This window comes from Miniopterus natalensis, chromosome 1 (assembly GCF_054644295.1).
Source record: "Miniopterus natalensis isolate mMinNat1 chromosome 1, mMinNat1.hap1, whole genome shotgun sequence".
Taxonomy (NCBI): domain Eukaryota; kingdom Metazoa; phylum Chordata; class Mammalia; order Chiroptera; family Miniopteridae; genus Miniopterus; species Miniopterus natalensis.
In genome coordinates this window covers 87,671,806-87,688,960 of record NC_142081.1, presented here as the reverse complement: position 1 = coordinate 87,688,960, position 17,155 = coordinate 87,671,806, and the positions used below count along the sequence as shown (strand labels likewise).

Here is a 17,155-nt window from a genome sequence, read left to right as displayed (position 1 = left end):
AAATCATTATTGTCTCTAGCAGGTGTTCATACTATCTTTTCCTTGCCCCCCTTGGTTTCACCTTTCCCCACACTTCTTGAAGGGTGGTACAGTGAATTGGCTAGCTGTATTTTGAGAAAATCTTACCTTAGAGGTCTATAGAGATTCTTTGGGGCTGTCTAGGTATTCAGAAAAGGCTTGGCTAGGGTTGATAGAAGGGTGTTAAATCCTGGTGTTTAATAGACTTGGGCCTTGCACTTGCATAGGACACCCTATTCTTATAAAAAGCAGCTGGCTTGTACAATAAAAACAACTTCAGGAGCTGAGAAAATCAGGTAACACCTCCTGTATTTAACAAAATCTAAAAGCTTTTTGTCGTTAATAACCCCTCTTCTTGTCCTATTTTTTTTTTAATCCTCACACGATATTTTTTCCATTGCTTTTCGGAGAGCGTGAAAAGGAGGGAACGAAGGAGGGAGGGAGGGAGGGAGACAGGTAGACAGGTAGACATCAATGTGAGAGGAGACACAGTGATTGGTTGCCTCCTGCACATGCCCAGACCAGGGCTGGGGATCGACACTACAACCCAGGTACTTGCCCTTAACCGGAATTGAACCCGAGACCCTTCAGTCCGTAGGCTGGGGCTCTAACCATTGAGCACAACTGGCTAGGGCTTCTTGTCCTATTTTTCAGTTGTTTGTTTATAGCTCTGCTTTGGTGGTAACTTGTACTTCTAGTGTTCAAGAATGAGACTGAGAATAGTGAGAGAAATTGTTTCTGGTTACTATAATAAGAAAAGTGTTAGCAAAATTATTTGAATTGTAGATCTAGAAAGATTTGAAAATATCCTGTGTATCAGCAATAAAGTAAAATCTTGTACTTTGGGAGAATCGGGGAACGGGCTAAATTACAGAGTAATTTAAAGGAATTTTCAAGTACACACAGGAACTTTTAACACCATATTTTTTAGCTTTATATTTCAATAAATAAAAGCGATTTGTATTTCAGAGTCTCAGCTTACACTACCAGTCTGTGCACAAATTGTATAAAAAAAGATATTTCCAAAGTAGCCGGAGCACATCTCCCAGTTATTGAGAAAGGTTGTGCATGGGAGGCAAAGTTGAGACTGTGAAAATGTCTATATTCTGCTCTCATATTTAATTGCTAGTTTTCTTGAATGTAGAATTCTGGTTGGAAATCATTTTTTCTCACAATTCCAAGGCATTTGGAACTTAACTTTATGTCAAGCTGAGTCAGCTGCTTGTTGGGGAGTCCCCAATGTTAGAACCATTAGGCCTTTCCTTTTAGACTAATCAGAGTTTCTATAGACGTCTTAAAATCTTCTCTCTAGAAAGTCTGGGCTGCTAGGGTTGGTAGTCATCATTCAGTTTGCATATAATCTCTTAGTCTCTCCTCTTTCTGTTGGTACTCATGTCCCAATTATGTTGTCTGAGTTGTCTTCCAACTCAGAATTTTACTGTTTTTCCCTCTTGAGAGAGAATAAATACCTATGCTTCTGCTGGAATAAGGAAGAGAGGCACTCTCAGCAGGCAGGCATGAAGAAGGGGATTCTTACAATTTTAGCCCTCATTTTAGTACCCCTGCTTTCACCCCTGGTTCCAGGAATACCTAATACTGTCAGTTCCTGAGCCATTTGAAGATTCTTCTCTGGAAATTTGTTGGATTTCATATTCCCTTGGCAACTCCACTCCCACCAGTTTAGAGTCTACTTTCTTGTTCATCTGCTTCTTAACTTCCAGAGTTTTGTGACTATTGTCTCTTCTTGTATTCTCCCTCTTCTTGTGGGTTTAGGTCTTTTAAAGCATATCTTACTGTTTTTATTTTAGTGGGGTTTGAGATGGAGCAAGTGTTCAGTCTTCCATCTTAATTTAGAGGCATATTATTTTAGTGGTCATTCTAGAACAAAGGTTCTCAACTGGGGACAGTTTTGCTCAGGGTGGGGGGTTACACAATATGGAGACAGTTTTGGTTGTTACAGCTGGGAGAGTGCTACTGGCCTCTAGTGGATGGAGGCCAAAGATGCTGTTCAACAGCCTATGATACACAAGATAACTCCCACAAACAAAGGATTATCTGACCCTAAATGTCAGTAGTGCTGCTGTTGAGAAACCCTGCCTTAGAAATTTTAACATGCATACTATCAAAGTCTAAAGTTAATCAGTATCTTCTTGCTCCTTAAAGCCATACAAGGGCTATACATGTTGTGTTGTTGTTGTCTTGTATTTTATTTCTATTATTATCCTCCTTTATTATTGTTGTACATGGTGACATTAATCCTCATATTTACTACCACTTTTATCACATTTATTTATGCAAATTAGATGATCTTAGATGACTTTTTTACCGTCTAAAGTACATACTTTTAAGTTTCCTTAGTGAGGATCTGTTTGTAATAGAATCTTAGTTTTTATTTATCTGGAAATTTATTTCGTCCTTATATTTGAAGTATGTCTTTACCAGGTATACAGATCTAAGTTGAATGTTTACTTGTTTGTTTTTTCTACTTTATTAAAGATTTTATTCTCATATTTTCTTGCTTCCATGGTTGATGATGAAAATTCAGCAGTCTCTCTTTTCTTTAAGGGTAGCTTGTGTCTTCTTGCTGGCAGCATTTAAGATCCTTTATCTGTATTTCACTATTATGCGGTAAGGTGAAGGTATCTTTTCTATTTCCTGCCAGGACTTTGTTGGAACCCCTGAATTTGAGGAGTCCTATCTTTGATCAGTACTGGAAAATTATTAGCCATTATCTGTGTATAGTTTCTGTCCCATTTTTCTCTTTCTTCTCATTCTGGAACTTTAAGTAGATGAATGTTTAGCCTGCTCACTGTTTGTCATGACTTTTGATTTCCCTTATGTTTAAAAATATTATCTCTATGTCTCTCTGCTTCGTCCTCAGTAATTTCCAGATTTAGCTCCTGTTCACTATTTTCCTCTTCATCTACATTTTTATTTGATATTAAACCAATCCTTGAATTAAAAAAAAAGTTTTTATTTGTTTGGTGAAGCTTCCCCTCTTATTACTTTGAAAAGTTTTAAACCTACAGTAAACTGGAAAGGATAAAATAGTGAACATCCATATACCAGGGACCCTTCATATATATATACACCAATTGTTAATATTTTACCACATTTGCTGTATTTCTCTCTACTTCCCTCCAACTTCCAGTAACTTTTTTCTGAACCATTTGGAGCAGACAACATAATTATTTTATTCTCTTATCTATATGGACATTTTCCAGCAAAGCCATTTTTTATTTATTTTTTTTGGTGAAAGGTAGATTAATAGATTTATCACAGAAAAAAATTAATGCTGACATATTATTTAATACACAGTTAATATTCCGTATTTCTCACTTGTCAAGTAATATCCTATGTAGTTTTTCTCCTGCAATGAAGGATCCAGTGAAGGGTCATCTATTGTTTATTTGTTATTATCTTTCTTTAGTCTTATATTTTATTTTTGGTAATTCCAGTAAATAAGTCTTTGAGGGTCTGATTATGCTGTTTTTTTTTTGGTGTCACTCATAGTGTATTTATTCACCTCGTGTGTGTGTTCTAACATGAGATTATAGTTCTTGGAAATTCATATATAGGAAGTCTTTAATGCTGGAGTTGGAAGTTTGTTCCTTCAGAGAGGGTCTGCTGTTGTGTCTGCCAGTTGCCTAGACAAACTACTGTCCTATGAACATTTGAAACTAAATTTTTAGCTTTAGTTTTTAGTGGCTGCTTAGGTAGGTAATTTGTATTATATGAAGATAGGCTCGTGATTAGGGATTCCCCCAATTTTCTCCCATTATTGGGGAGGATTCCTGTGGTATCCCTAGTATGGAATAAAGGGACAAAATTTCTTTCAGGTTCATCCATAATCTGTGAGTATAATTCCTGGAGTTCCCAGTTCTGTATTGTGGGGTATCCTTTTAGAGTCCTTCCCTTTGGTGGTCCTGAATCCTATTCCCCAGTACTTTTGTGTAGTCCTGAAAACTAACGGTATAGTTTGAGGTTTGGCAAATGTCTTCAAGGAGAAAGCTGATCTTTATTCTGCTTATCTTTTTGGATTCTTGGCTTCTACTTAGTTTTTGACCTTTGAGTTATTTCTTAACTAACCTCTTACTCATTAATGATTTAAAAAAGGCTTATGTAATATTTGAAACTATTTTCATCCAGGTGATCAGTTGGGTGCTTACCTGTCATTCTTCTATAAATGGAACATTTGTGTAGGCCTCTCATATATCTACTAGGCTACATTTACTGCAGGATATATATATCCCAAAGTTACTGAACCGGGTACTCTGCTGAATGGAAGTACTTAGTATAGAGCAGTTAACATTTGGAGAATGCTTGCCAAAAATGGTCCTTGTTTTTATTTAATTGCCATTAAGCAGCTCTTTCCTAGCAGTAAATATCAAGATCTTAAAGCTACTCTGGTTCTTACTTTTCATGGCAGAAAGGAATATCTTTATTGTTCAAAAACTGGAATGTTGTGGTGAGCATTTTGTCAACTAGAAAGTCATATTTATGAAAAAAATTGTGTTTCTTAAATTAGTTTTATTAAATTGCTTTTAAAACTACGTTTTTATTGATTTCAGAGAGAGGAAAAAAGAGAGCTAGAAACATCAATGATGAGAGAGACATTGATAGGCTGCCTCCTGTACTCCCCCTTCTGGGCATCAAGCCCAAAACCCGGGCATGTGCCTTGACCAGGAATCAATGCTCAACCACTGAGCCATGCCAGCCAGGCAGGTTGCTTTTTAAAATTCTGTTTTTGAAATATTTCATTGTACTTCACCTATCTGAGCTTACATTTTAAGTGGTCTCAAATAAAAACATACTCCTGATTTTTAAATTAGGTTTTTCCATTTTTAAAAAACATTACTGTTACAAAACATATATAGCTCATTTTGTAAAGCAAGGTTTCTGAAATGTCCATGTCAGTCCTTGTGAATGTATTAATATTAGGCTGTTTATGTTTTTAGATTACTTCTACAACATTTAGAATCTACCCCTCTTAGCATTTGAGACGAAATTGTAGTGGTAGAAAATACATGATTAAGATTTAATCGCAGAAACGGTTTTATCTGAAAGTGACCATGGAAGGGTCATTTGCACATGAGAGTTACACAGTAAATATTTATTGAATAATGAAGTCTAAGTGCAGTGAGCAAATTGCCGCTTAGTCAAATTATGGTGCCTCTCTTATTTGAAAAAGCAGAAATTGTTAAATTTTCTCAATTTTATTTTTTGTTTCTCTTGTATGTCTGGAGTTTATCATGCTTTGCCAAGCAAAGCATACCAAAATTATTTTTATACTGAATTTCTTAATCTCTTTGTGTTTGAATTTTCTCAGGACTTTTTGTTTTGTTTTGAAGTTTAGTTTCCAATTGTCTTGAGTAAGCATTTGTTTGAGTGAGTTAGGGAAACTTGCCAATAAATTACAACATAAAATATAGTGTTACAAAGGTAGTATTCTCCCCCCACTCCCCCTACCCCCCATCTCCCTCCCACACATAGTTTAAGTTATATTTATTGAGCACTGTTTGCCAGGCATTTGAGTAGGAACTTGTGATACATAGGTGAGTGAGAACTTTTAGGACCCTTAGTCTTTTGAAGTGCCCTCATTACCTACTTTGCTTACACATATATACCTCTGTCATTGTACAACCCAATTTCAGTTCAAAAGCAGCATTAAATAAAAGGTAGTATTTTGTCTCTCAGCCTGAAAACATTGTTTTCAATTTTTATTTTTAAATTAAATTTATTGGGGTGATAGTAGATATTAGGATCATATAGGTTTCAAGTGTACATTTTTATGATACATTATTTGTTCATTGCATTGTGTGCCCACCACCCAAAGTCAAATCATCTTCCATCACCATTTATTTGGCCCTCTTTACCTTTTACTACCCCACACTTACCCTCTTCCATCTGGTAACCACCATACTATTGCCTGTGTCTATGAGTTTCATTTCTATATCCCACGTATGAGTGAAATTATATGGTTCTTGGCTTTTTCTGACTTATTTCGCTTAGCATAATATCCTCAAGGCCCATCTATGTTGTTGCAAATGGCAGTATTTCATCCTTCCTTATGGCTGAGTAGTATTCCATAGTATATATGTACCACATCTTCTTTATCCATTCCTTTACTGAAGGACACTTCGGTTGTCTCCATGTCCTGGCCACAGTGAATAATGTTGCAATGCACATAGGGGTGCATATACCTTTGCAAATAATATTTTTGAGTTTTTTGGGTAGATATCCAGAAGAGGGGTTGCTGGGTCATATGGTGACTCTTTTTAATATTTTGAGGAACTGCCGTACTGTTTTCCATAGTGGTTGAACCAGTCTACATTCCCATCAACAGTGTATGAGGGTTCCTTTTTCTCCACAACCTCTCAAACACTTGTTATTACCTGTCTTCTTGATAATAGCCATTCTAACAGGTGTTAAGTGGTGTGTAATTGTAGTTTTTATTTGCATTTCCCTAATAGCTAGTGAAGTTGAATAACTTTTCATATATCTTTTGGCCATTTATATGTCTTCTTAGGAGACGTGTCTGTCCAGATCGTCTGCCCATTTTTTTAAATTGGATTGTTATTTTGGTTTTGAGTTGTATGAGTTGAGTTCTTTATATATTTTGGATATTAACCCCTTGTCAGAGCTTTTGTTTGCAAATACTGTCTCCCATTTTATGTTGTAAGTTTCTTTTGCTGTGCAAAAGCTTTTTAGTTTTATATAGTCCTATTTATTTATTTTTGCCTTTACTTCCCTTGCCTTTGGGGTCAGATTCATAAAATGCTATGACCAAGGTCCATAAGTTTAGTACCTATGTTTTCATCCATGTAATTTATTGTTTCAGATCTTATATTTAGGTCTTTGATCCAGTTTGAATTAACTTTTGTACATGGGGAAAAACTAATCTAGTTTTATATTTTGCATGTGGCTTTCTAATTTTCCCAGCATCATTTATTACAGACTTTTTTGCTTTCCATTGTGTGTTTTTGGCTCCTTTGTCAGAATTTATTTCCCCATATACATGTGGTTTTATTTCTGAGCACTGAATTCTCTTCCATAGGTCTGTCTGTGTGTCTGTTTTTTATCAGTACCATGCTGTTTGTTTTTTTAAAAGGACCAAGCATCTTTAGTTGAGGACTAGGAGTAGTTAAAGGGACTGTCTAAACTTTTATTTCTTCATGATAGTTTTCTTTTGTGTATGTGTGTTTTATTTTTATTTAAAAATTTTTTTTTAATCTTCATTGTTGAAAATATTGCACATGTCCCTTTTTTACTCTCATCGATCCCCTCCACCCCACATCAGCACCACCCTCAGGCATTCCCTATACCAACGTCTGTGTCCATGGGTTATGCTTATAAACATGTAAGTTCTTTGGTCAATCTCTCCCCACCCAGTCCCCCATCCCCACCTTCCCTCTGAGATATCTCAGTCTGTTCCATGCTTCTGTGTCTCTGGATCCATTTTGTTCATCAGTTTATTTTGTTTATTACAGTCCACATATAAGTGAGATCATGTAGTACTTGTCTTTCTCTGACTGGCTTATTTCACTTAGCACAGTACTCTCCAGTTCCTTCCATGCTATCCCAAAGAATAAGAGATTCTTCTTTTTTATAGCTGCATAGTATTCCATGGTGTAAATGTACCACAGCTGTTTTATCCACTCATCTACTGATGGGCACTTGAGCTGTTCCGAGATCTTAGCTATTGTAAATTGTGCTACTATGAACATAGAGGTGTGTAAGTTCTTTTTGATTGGTGTTTTGTGTTTCTTAGGATATATTCCTAGAAGTGGGATCACTGAGTCAAATGGCAGATCAATTTTTAATCTTTTGAGGAAACTTCTTACTGCTTTCCATAGTGGCTGCACCAATCTGCATTCCACGAGCAATGTACTAGGATTCCCTTTTCTCCACACCCTCTCCAGCACTTATAGTTTGTTGATTTGTTGATGGTAGCCGTTCTTACAGGTGTGAACCTCATTGTGGTTTTAATTTGCATCTCTGAAGAGACTGTCTTTACTCCACTGTATATTCTTTCTACTGTTGTCAAATATTAATTGACCATAGTGGCGTGTGTCTATTTCTGGGGTTTCTGTTGTGTTCCACTGATCTATATATCTCTTCTTGCGCCAGTGCCAGGCTGTTTTGATTACAGTGGCTTTGTAGTATAACTTGATATCTGGTGTTGTGATCCCTCCAGCTTTGTTCTTCTTTCTCAAGATTGCCGTGGCTATTCAGGGTCTTTTTTGGTTCCATATACATTTTCAAAGTGTTTCTTCTAGATCTGTGAAATATGCTGTTGCTTTGGGTAGTATAGACATTTTAATGATGTTAATTGTTCCAATCCATGAACATGGTATATTTTTCCATTTGTTTATATCTTCCTCTATTTCTTTTTTCAGTGTCCTGCAGTTTTCCGAGTACAGGTCTTTTACATCTTTGATTAAGTTTATTTCTAGGTATCTTATTTTTTTAGTTGCAATGGTAAATGGGATTGTTTTTTTAGTTTCTCTTTCTGAGAGTACATTTTTGGTGTATAAAAATGCCATTGATTTCTGGGTGTTAATTTTGCTTGTCGAATTCATTTATTAAATCTAGTAGTTTTTTTGTGGAGTCTTTAGAATTTTCTGTGTACAGTATCATGTTGTCTGCAAATAATTACATTTTTACTTCCTCCTTTCCAATCTGGATCCCTTTTATGTTTTCTTCTTGTCTAATCGCTGTGGCTAGGACTTCCAGTACAATGTTGAATAAGAGTGGTGAAAGCAGACACCCCTGTCTTGTTCCTGTTCTTTGGGGAAATGGTTTTATTGACATTTGAGTATGATATTGGCTGTAGGTTTGTCAAAGATGGCCTTTATTATGTTGAGGTATGATACCTCTATTCCCACTTTGCTGAGAGTTTTTATCAAAAATGGGTGTTGGATTTTATCGAATGGTTTTTCTGCATTTATTGATATGACCATGTGATTTTTTGTCTTTCATTTTGTTTATGTGATGTATCACATTTATTGATTTGCAAATATTGTACCAGCCTTGCAGCCCTAGAATAAATCCCAATTGGTCATGGTGTATGATCTTTTTAATATATTGCTTGATCCAATTTGCTAATATTTTGTTGAAGATTTTAGTATTTATGTTCATCAGAGATATTGGCCTGTGTTTATCTTTCTTTGTAATGTCTTTATCTGGTTTTTGAATTAGTTTAATGCCAGCCTCATCAAAAGAGCTTGGAAGTTTTCCTTCCTCTTGAATTTTTTGAAATATTTTGAGGACAGTAGGTGTTAGTTCTTCTTTGAATGTTTGGTAAAACTCACCTGTGAAGGCGTCCGGACCAGGGCTTTTGTATGCTGGGAGCCCTTTGAATAGTCCTTCAACTTCATCAGAAGTTCAGGTTTTCTGACTTTTCCTGATTGAGTTTTGGAAGGTTGTATTTTTCTAGGAATTTGTCCATTGTATCCAGGATGGCCAGCTTGGTGGCGTATAGTTGTTCATAGTAGTGCCATCCTCTTTTGATTGTCATAGCTCGGTAGTATATTTAAAATCAGGTAGTGTGATACCTCAGACTTCGTTCTTTTTTCTCAGGTTTGGTTTGGATATTCAGGGTCTTTTGTGGTTCCATACAAATCTGATTATTTTTTAATTGTTTCTTTAAAATATGACATTAGGATTTTGATCGGGATTGCCTTAAGTCCGTATAATATGACCATTTCAACTATGTTGATTCTTTCAGTCAGTGAATTTGGAATAACTTTCTATTTCATTGTCTTTTCTATCCCTTCTAATAATGCTTTATAGTTTTTAGTATCTAGGTCCTTCACATCCTTCATTAAGTTTCTTCCTAGTTATTTTATTCTTTTGATTGCAATTGCAAAAGGAATTTTTTTTCATTTCTTTTTCTGAAGTTTCATTGTTAGTATATAGGAAAGCAGTGGGTTTTTGTGCATTGATTTTGTATCCTGCAACTTTACTGTATGTGTTTATTGTTTCTAATAGTTTTTGGTGGAGTCTTTAGGGTTTTCTATTTATGGAATTATATCATTTGCAAAAATTGACACTTAGATATGTCTCCTGAAGGCAGCATATGGTTGGGTTATATTTTTTGATCCAATCTGCCTCTTTATTGATGAATTCATTCTATTTACATTTATGGTAATTATTGATGTATGGGGATTTCCTATAGCCATTTTGTTTTCTGGTAGCTCTGTGCCTCTGTTGCTTCTTTTCCTTTGTGTTTCCGTCTATTTTTGTTCCATACTTCTTTTCTCTTTTTTCACTTTTTTTTAAGGTATGTGCTTCAGGAGTGTGTGTGTGTGTGTTTACCATTAGGCTTGTGAAAAAGAAAGTTTCACATATACAGTAGTCATTTCTCTTTTGAATGTATCTGATATCCATCCTCCTTTGCAAATTCTCCTTTTATGTTTTTGTTGTCACAAATTATCCCTGTTTATGCTGTTTGTTGTTGATCTTACTCATAGTTTTGTGATCTTTTGTTCTTTGTTTCAGGTAAAATAACCCCCTTAAGTATTTCCCACAATAGACGTCTTCTGTTGATAAATTCCCTCAGTTTCCGTATGTCTGGAAAAGCCTTTATTTCTCTTTCATATTTAAAGGATAACTATGTTGGATATATTATTCTTGGCTGGTAATTTCTCTCTTTTAGTAGTTTGAATATTTGGTTTCACTCTCTTCTGGCTTGTGGAGTTTCTGCCTAGAAGTCTGATTATAACATAATGGGCTTTCCTTTATTGGTTACCCCCCCACCTCCCCACCCCCGACTACTTTTAGAATTCTTTCTTTGTGCCTTGCAGAAGGCCTCTTTGGATTGAGGTAACTGTGTTATTGCTTCTTGGATTCAAGGATCTAGCTCTTTCCATAGATTTGGGCAGTTCTTCTCAGCTGTTTGTGTGAGTAGGCTCTCTGTTTCCTTCTTCCTCTCTTCTTCTAGTATGCCTATTATTCTTCTATTGTTCTTTCTGATGGAGTCAGATAGTTCTCGTAGAGTTCTTATATGTATTTTTATGCTTAAATCTCTCTCTTCTTTCCTCTGCATCATTTCAAGATTTCTGTCTTTGATACCACTAACCCTTTCCTCCACCTGATCTGCTCTATTTCCTATGCTTGCTGGTTCATTCTTGATCTCTTATCGAGTTCTTCATCTCTAGAATTTGTTTGGTTCTTTTTTTAAAGTTTTAATTTCTTCAGTAAAGTACTCATTTTGTTTGCTTATTTGTTTTCTGTGTGCATTAAATTGCCTGTCTATTTTCTTGCATCCTGTTGAGTATTTTTAAAATTGCAATCTTGAATTCGTTGTCATTTATATCACATATTTTTATGCCTTTAAGTTTGTTTTCTGGAGATTTTTCTTTCTGAGCTGCCTTGCTACCTTGTTTACTCATGGTATTTGATAGATCCCTTCTCTGTCTAGACATTTATGTATAAGTGGCATTTCTCTAGCAGATTAATATGAAAAGGTCTTTCTCTTATTTTCCAATAGGTGGCACTGAATCACAAGTTTTTTTAGCTCTGTGAAATCCCAGTGCTGTCCTCTACAGCCAGATACTGCCGTCAGTGTAGCCACAATGTGTGGGTGTGGTGTGGGCTGGGGAACCAGCCAGCTTCTTTGTTGTTTTGCCCTCCCAGTAATTGTGACCTCAGACCTCCACAAGTTTCCCCTGTGCCGTAACCCCAAAATCGATTACAGTGTTCACCCTTTGTTCAGGAGGAAAAAGTGAATCTGTGGTACCAGTTCTCGTGTTTGCAGATAACGTGACCAGCAACTCAACACCAATGGTAATGGGAGGCTAGCTCTGGGAGGCTACTGTGGACAGCAGGGCTTTGGAAGGGCTTTGTAGCTTTATTTCTTTGCCTGGAATGCCCACTGTCTGAAAGCTGCGTTACAGCCCGGTGCTGTGTCCTTGTCCAGGTCTCTGGGCTCAGCTGCAGCTCATACTATTTACTCCTGCAGTAATGCCCACTGAATTTCTTTGCTTTTCCTTGCTGAAGGGAGTGCTGCCACATCTGGCTTCCTCCCATCTCTGGGCTGAGCCTGGCTGTGAACTCCCTACTGCAGGGCTGTGTCCATGGCTCATCTAAGCCTGCCTGCCTTCTTGCCTCCCCCATTTGCTCCCACTTGCCCTCCTTTAGATCTCTCAGGTGTGCTTGTGCATTGAGCAGGGACTTCTTTGTTGAGTTATAGCTGTTCAGATTGTTGAAACTTCAAGGGGATCTGTCACACCACCATTCCTTTGACATCCTAAATTAAGTTTGGGCGGAACAGTCACTGGAGGGGGGAGGGGGGCTCAGGTACTGGTGATATTCTGCTTTTCTATTGAGGTCCTTGTTTGCTGATGAAGAGGGACAAGTGAAAGTTTCTGTTTTCAATTTTATTATGGTGAACTTTTCTAGGTTTGCATTAATGTGATAAAATAACTATTATTTATTTCACCTCAGCACTTACAATGTATCATTTAAAAGGGTGAACAATTTGTTTTAAAAATAAATTATTCAAATATGTTCAGGATATCTTAGTATTTAAAGTCAAATAAAATTGATCTTTTAGATTTTCAACTGCTGCATACTTATATTATTCAAAGAAGAAAATTCCTTATGTTTCTGACTATTTATAGCTTCTTTCATCAGAAGAAAACTACCACAGCATTTGTTACAGCCAGTCAGATAGTCAGTGTGGTTCTCCTCCAAGGGGTTGGTCAGAAGAGTTGGATGAACGTGGGCTTACCTTATATACCAGTGACTATACTAATGAAAAGGTACATTCTTTTTTTCTCATCTAGCTTTCTTGGTTGAATCCTCTCATAAAATTATTGTGTACTGAAAATATAGTAGTATTTAAAAAGCTCACAAAAATATTCTTCATTGTAATTCTGTAGTCTTGTCAGTTGACAACATGAAAACTCAATATAACTACCAACTCATGATTTTAAACTGCTTACAGTTGCACTGATTTTTTTATGGTTTCAGAACTCACTTAAGACAGACCTTTTTAAGAGTTGGCCTGTTAAATGTCATTCTGTTAAGACTTCTTCATTAAAGATACTTCTTTATATAGTTGTCCCTTGATATCCTTGGGGGATTGTTTCCAGGACCCTCCTCTTCCACGCATGCTCAAGCTCTTGTGTTATATAAAATGGTGCAGTATTTGCATATAAGCTATATTTGTACATGGGCTAAAGCAGGGCCTGCCTACACATCACTTTATACATGTGGATTCAGTGTAATGCTTGGCACATGTGAGATGCAAATTTTGCCCTTTGAGCTTTCTGGGAATTTTTTTTTGCAGATGGGAAACCTGTGGATTCCAAGGACTATTTTTCTTAGGGGCTAGATTTTGGGAATAGTTATCTAAGCATGTTATTATGATATACCACCTCACTTCCTACACTTGTTTTTCTTTTATAGCCAAGTTAAGTAACCATGAATCTAGTATTTTATGATTAATCAATTAGTTTGGGAATGCATATTGAAATTTCATGTGTATATTACATCTCTTATCAGAGAAGGTAACTGTTGGGCTGGTTTAGAGAATATGCCCTTGGTAATGAATGGAAGTAGGCTTTTACCCTTCATTTCTGTTTTAATTATTTGACACTAGAATGTAAGGAAAAAGTAGTATTTATATATATTACAGTCAAGATTATATATTTGTATTAGCAAAACTTAGTCTTTTCCTCTGCATATTATTTGTATTATATTGTATGAAGTATTTTTTCTATTATTATTTAATCATAGTAAGATGTGTTTCCTACAGGAAGTTTGGCTTAAATTTTTTATACTTAAAGATTGAATAAAAGCCTTCTTAATTTTTCAATCCCGTTTTCAGAGTGGGCGTGGCCCTGTATTCAGTGCATATATATCTGTGTATCTCTCTATGTATTTCTTATGTTGTTTAGTGGTACTTAAACCACTAGCTTGACTTTGGAGGAAAGAGAGAGAAAATAAACTTACATTTAATACTGAGTTCATTTACTCTTATCAAACTTAAAATATAACTATTAGCATAAGATTGTTAATTTTTTTTTGCTGTTTTCTAAAGCAAGTGGAATACAATTAATAAAAATAATATCTAATATCTCTGGTTGTATAAGCCTAAACTCACTTTTATGTAAATTAAAAAATAACACCTATTCTGTTTTTATAGTGGCTCAAGCATGTTGATGATCAAGGTAGACAATATTACTACAGTGCTGATGGATCTAGGTCGGAATGGGAATTGCCAAAGGTAATAAACCTTAACATGGAATTTCTATTTGAAAATAATAGATGAAATAATATGAAAATGGTTTCAGTAGATTTATTTTAAAATTTTTATTCAATTTTTTGAAAACTACAAGATATGTTTCTTTAGAAATCATGGGGAATGCTGTGACTGACAAATTTTCTAAAATGTGCATTATCTTTGCCATATATTTTTTATTATTCCAATTAAAAAATTCTTTTGGTTTAACTTGGAATTGGTTTTTCATTATCCCTGGAAATAAGAATCCTCTTCAGTGCCAATAATGCCATCTTATATCTACTTACCTTGAATATATTAAGTTTTATATATGAACTTGGTTTTGTATTTAGTCTTTATTTTGAAGAGAAAGAAAAGCAACTTAATATTCAAGTTTATTATTATATGAAATGTGTGTTATGATTGAGTTAGTTATTGGCTGAGATAGGCAGCATGTGGTGATAAGATCTTCTAGGTGTCACTGGATATTTCTTTTCAGACAAGTATACTAGGGCTGAGTTTAAATTATATCTGAACAAACATTTAAATTTTAATTGGTACATTATTTTAATATCTTAGGAAACAACTATAATTAGCATATCTCTGACATTAATTATCAAATAGGCTTTAGTTTTTAAAGAAATTTCTTTTCCCCTATATAAATCAATTTAAAGAAAAATATTACTAGTATAAATAAATATACATGGATATAGGAAAAAAATCATTAGGTGTTGCTAAATTGACTGAAGGTTGGGAAACACTAGTGAGGTAGGGGTAACAGTGTTCTTTTCCTATGTAAGTGTTATATGGCCTTTAATTATTTTATAAAATTATAAGTCTCTATACTCATAGAATAAGATATACAGCCTATAGTTGATTTCTAAGAACACGCCTTATGAATCTGTCTTGAACCAGTAGTGAAAGAACTCCATTATAACTCTGATAGCTTTTAAAATGTTACATTGATCAACCTATACTGATCTCAAGGGACAATGTAGGTTGATATAATAGAAAATTGGCTGGGGGAGAGGGATGAAGGAAATATTGACTCTTTTGAGTAATATGGCTAGCAATTATAACCCTACAATTTTCTTGTAGTTAAAAAAGTTTTGTCAAGTCTTCAAATAAGCATTTTGTTGATACTTGATCATGCATTTTACATAGGTACTTTCTATTTTGCACAACTCAGCAGAAATAAAACTATTTTATATTTTTAACCACTTTGTTGTTTAAATTAATACTTTCTAAATTAGAAGTCATAATAAAATTTACATTTAGAAAATGTAATTGTTTTTTAAAATACTATTTGCAGCTTAACATTGGTGTAATGAAGGTAATTTTTATATTTTAATTACAAAAGATCCCATATGCAAAGAGTTGAGAGAATAATATTACATTGTGGGGTTTTTAAAGACTTAATTTTTTTCAAGCAGTTTTGGGTTTATAACAAAATTCAGAGGAAGGTACAAAGATTTCCCTTATACCCCCTGTTCCTCACATGCATAGCCTTTCCTATTTTCACCATCACTTACCAGAGTGGTACATTTTTTACCAAGGATGAACCTACATTAACACATCATAACCACTTACAGTTCATGGTCTACCTTAGGGTTCACTCTTGGTGGTGTACATTCTATAGGGTTAGACAAAATTGATACATATCTATTATAATATCATACAGAGTATTTTGACAGCCCTAACAATCCTCTGTTCTCTGCCTGTTCACCTGTGCCCTTCCCTTTCCTAAGCAACCACTGATATTTTTATGTCTCTGTAGTTTTGTGACATTGTTTTTACTTAAAGTTAACTATAAAATAGTACCAAGATTGAAGAAAGTACCAAATAAAAAAGTTTTTTAAAGTGTCATAAAAGCTCTTTGCCATATCTACTGTGAGGACGAAGACCATTCTCAGCAATCACAGTCGACATCCATGAAAACGTGGACATCACTCTGATGGGATGCACAGTTATTGTGAAGGGCCCCAGAGACCCCCTGCAGAGGCACTTCAATCACATCAATGTAGGACTCATTCTCCTTGGAAAGAAAAAGAAGAGGCTTTGGGTTGACAAATCATGGGGAAATAGAAAGGTACTGCCCACCACTCACACCATCTACTGTCATGTACAGCACATGATCAAGGGTGTTACACTGGGTTTCCATTATAAGATGAGGTCTGTGTACACTCACTTCTTCATCAACGTTGTTATTCAGGAGAATGGTTCTCTTGTTGAAATCAGAAATTTCTTGGACAAAAAATACATCCACAGGGTTCGGATGAGGGTCAGGCATTGCTTGTTCAGTATCTCAAACCTAGAAAGATGAGTTGATTCTTAAAGGGAGTGACATGGAACTTGTATCAAATTCAGCTGCTTTAATTCAGCAAGTCAGAACAGTTAAAAACAAAGATATCAGAAAAACTTTAGATGGTATTTATGTTTCTGAAAAAGGAATAGTTCAGCAGGCTGTTGAATAAGTTCTAAGTTGTCCAGCTAGAGAAAGAGCAAGATGCCAAATGATTCCTCAGACTTATTAGCAATATTTTAAAGATGTAAAATAAGCCATGTATTGATTAAATAAATAAATGTGCCATAAGAAAAGTCATAAATTGCTCCTCACATATTTCAGGACTAAAAATTTTATACTATTACTCATTAAAATTATGAAATATATTGGGATTCCAAGATGGCAAGATGAGGTGGAAACTAAACTGACCTTTTCCCAGCACCAGACTAGAATTACAACTAAAATATAGAAAAATCATCCAGAATAACCAACTGAAGATTAGCTGGAGAGAAGCCTTATAACCAAGGACTTAAAGAGGACGCCACATTGAGACTGGTAGGAAGTATAGAGGTGCAAGAGGGCTGGCCAGGCTCCCACAGGCAGCAGCTGAAGTTCCCGAGGGA

The 17,155-nt window shown here is 35.4% G+C and overlaps 1 protein-coding gene and 1 pseudogene across 5 annotated transcripts in view; both read left to right on the top strand.

Moving 5' to 3' along the window:
* Positions 1-17,155, top strand: part of ARHGAP12 (Rho GTPase activating protein 12) — a 128,536-nt gene that overhangs the window by 68,523 nt on the left and 42,858 nt on the right. For 3 of the 5 annotated variants that reach the window (XM_016196318.2, XM_016196320.2, XM_087823848.1), the window contains one exon: positions 14,174-14,254. In XM_016196318.2, the coding sequence (XP_016051804.2) occupies positions 14,174-14,254 (81 nt within the window). Of the gene's footprint in view, positions 1-12,644; positions 12,786-14,173; positions 14,255-17,155 lie in introns of all 5 variants that reach the window. The other 2 variants (XM_016196317.2, XM_016196316.2) reach the window with 1 other exon arrangement.
* LOC107524416 (large ribosomal subunit protein uL6 pseudogene) lies at positions 15,576-16,792 on the top strand (annotated as a pseudogene).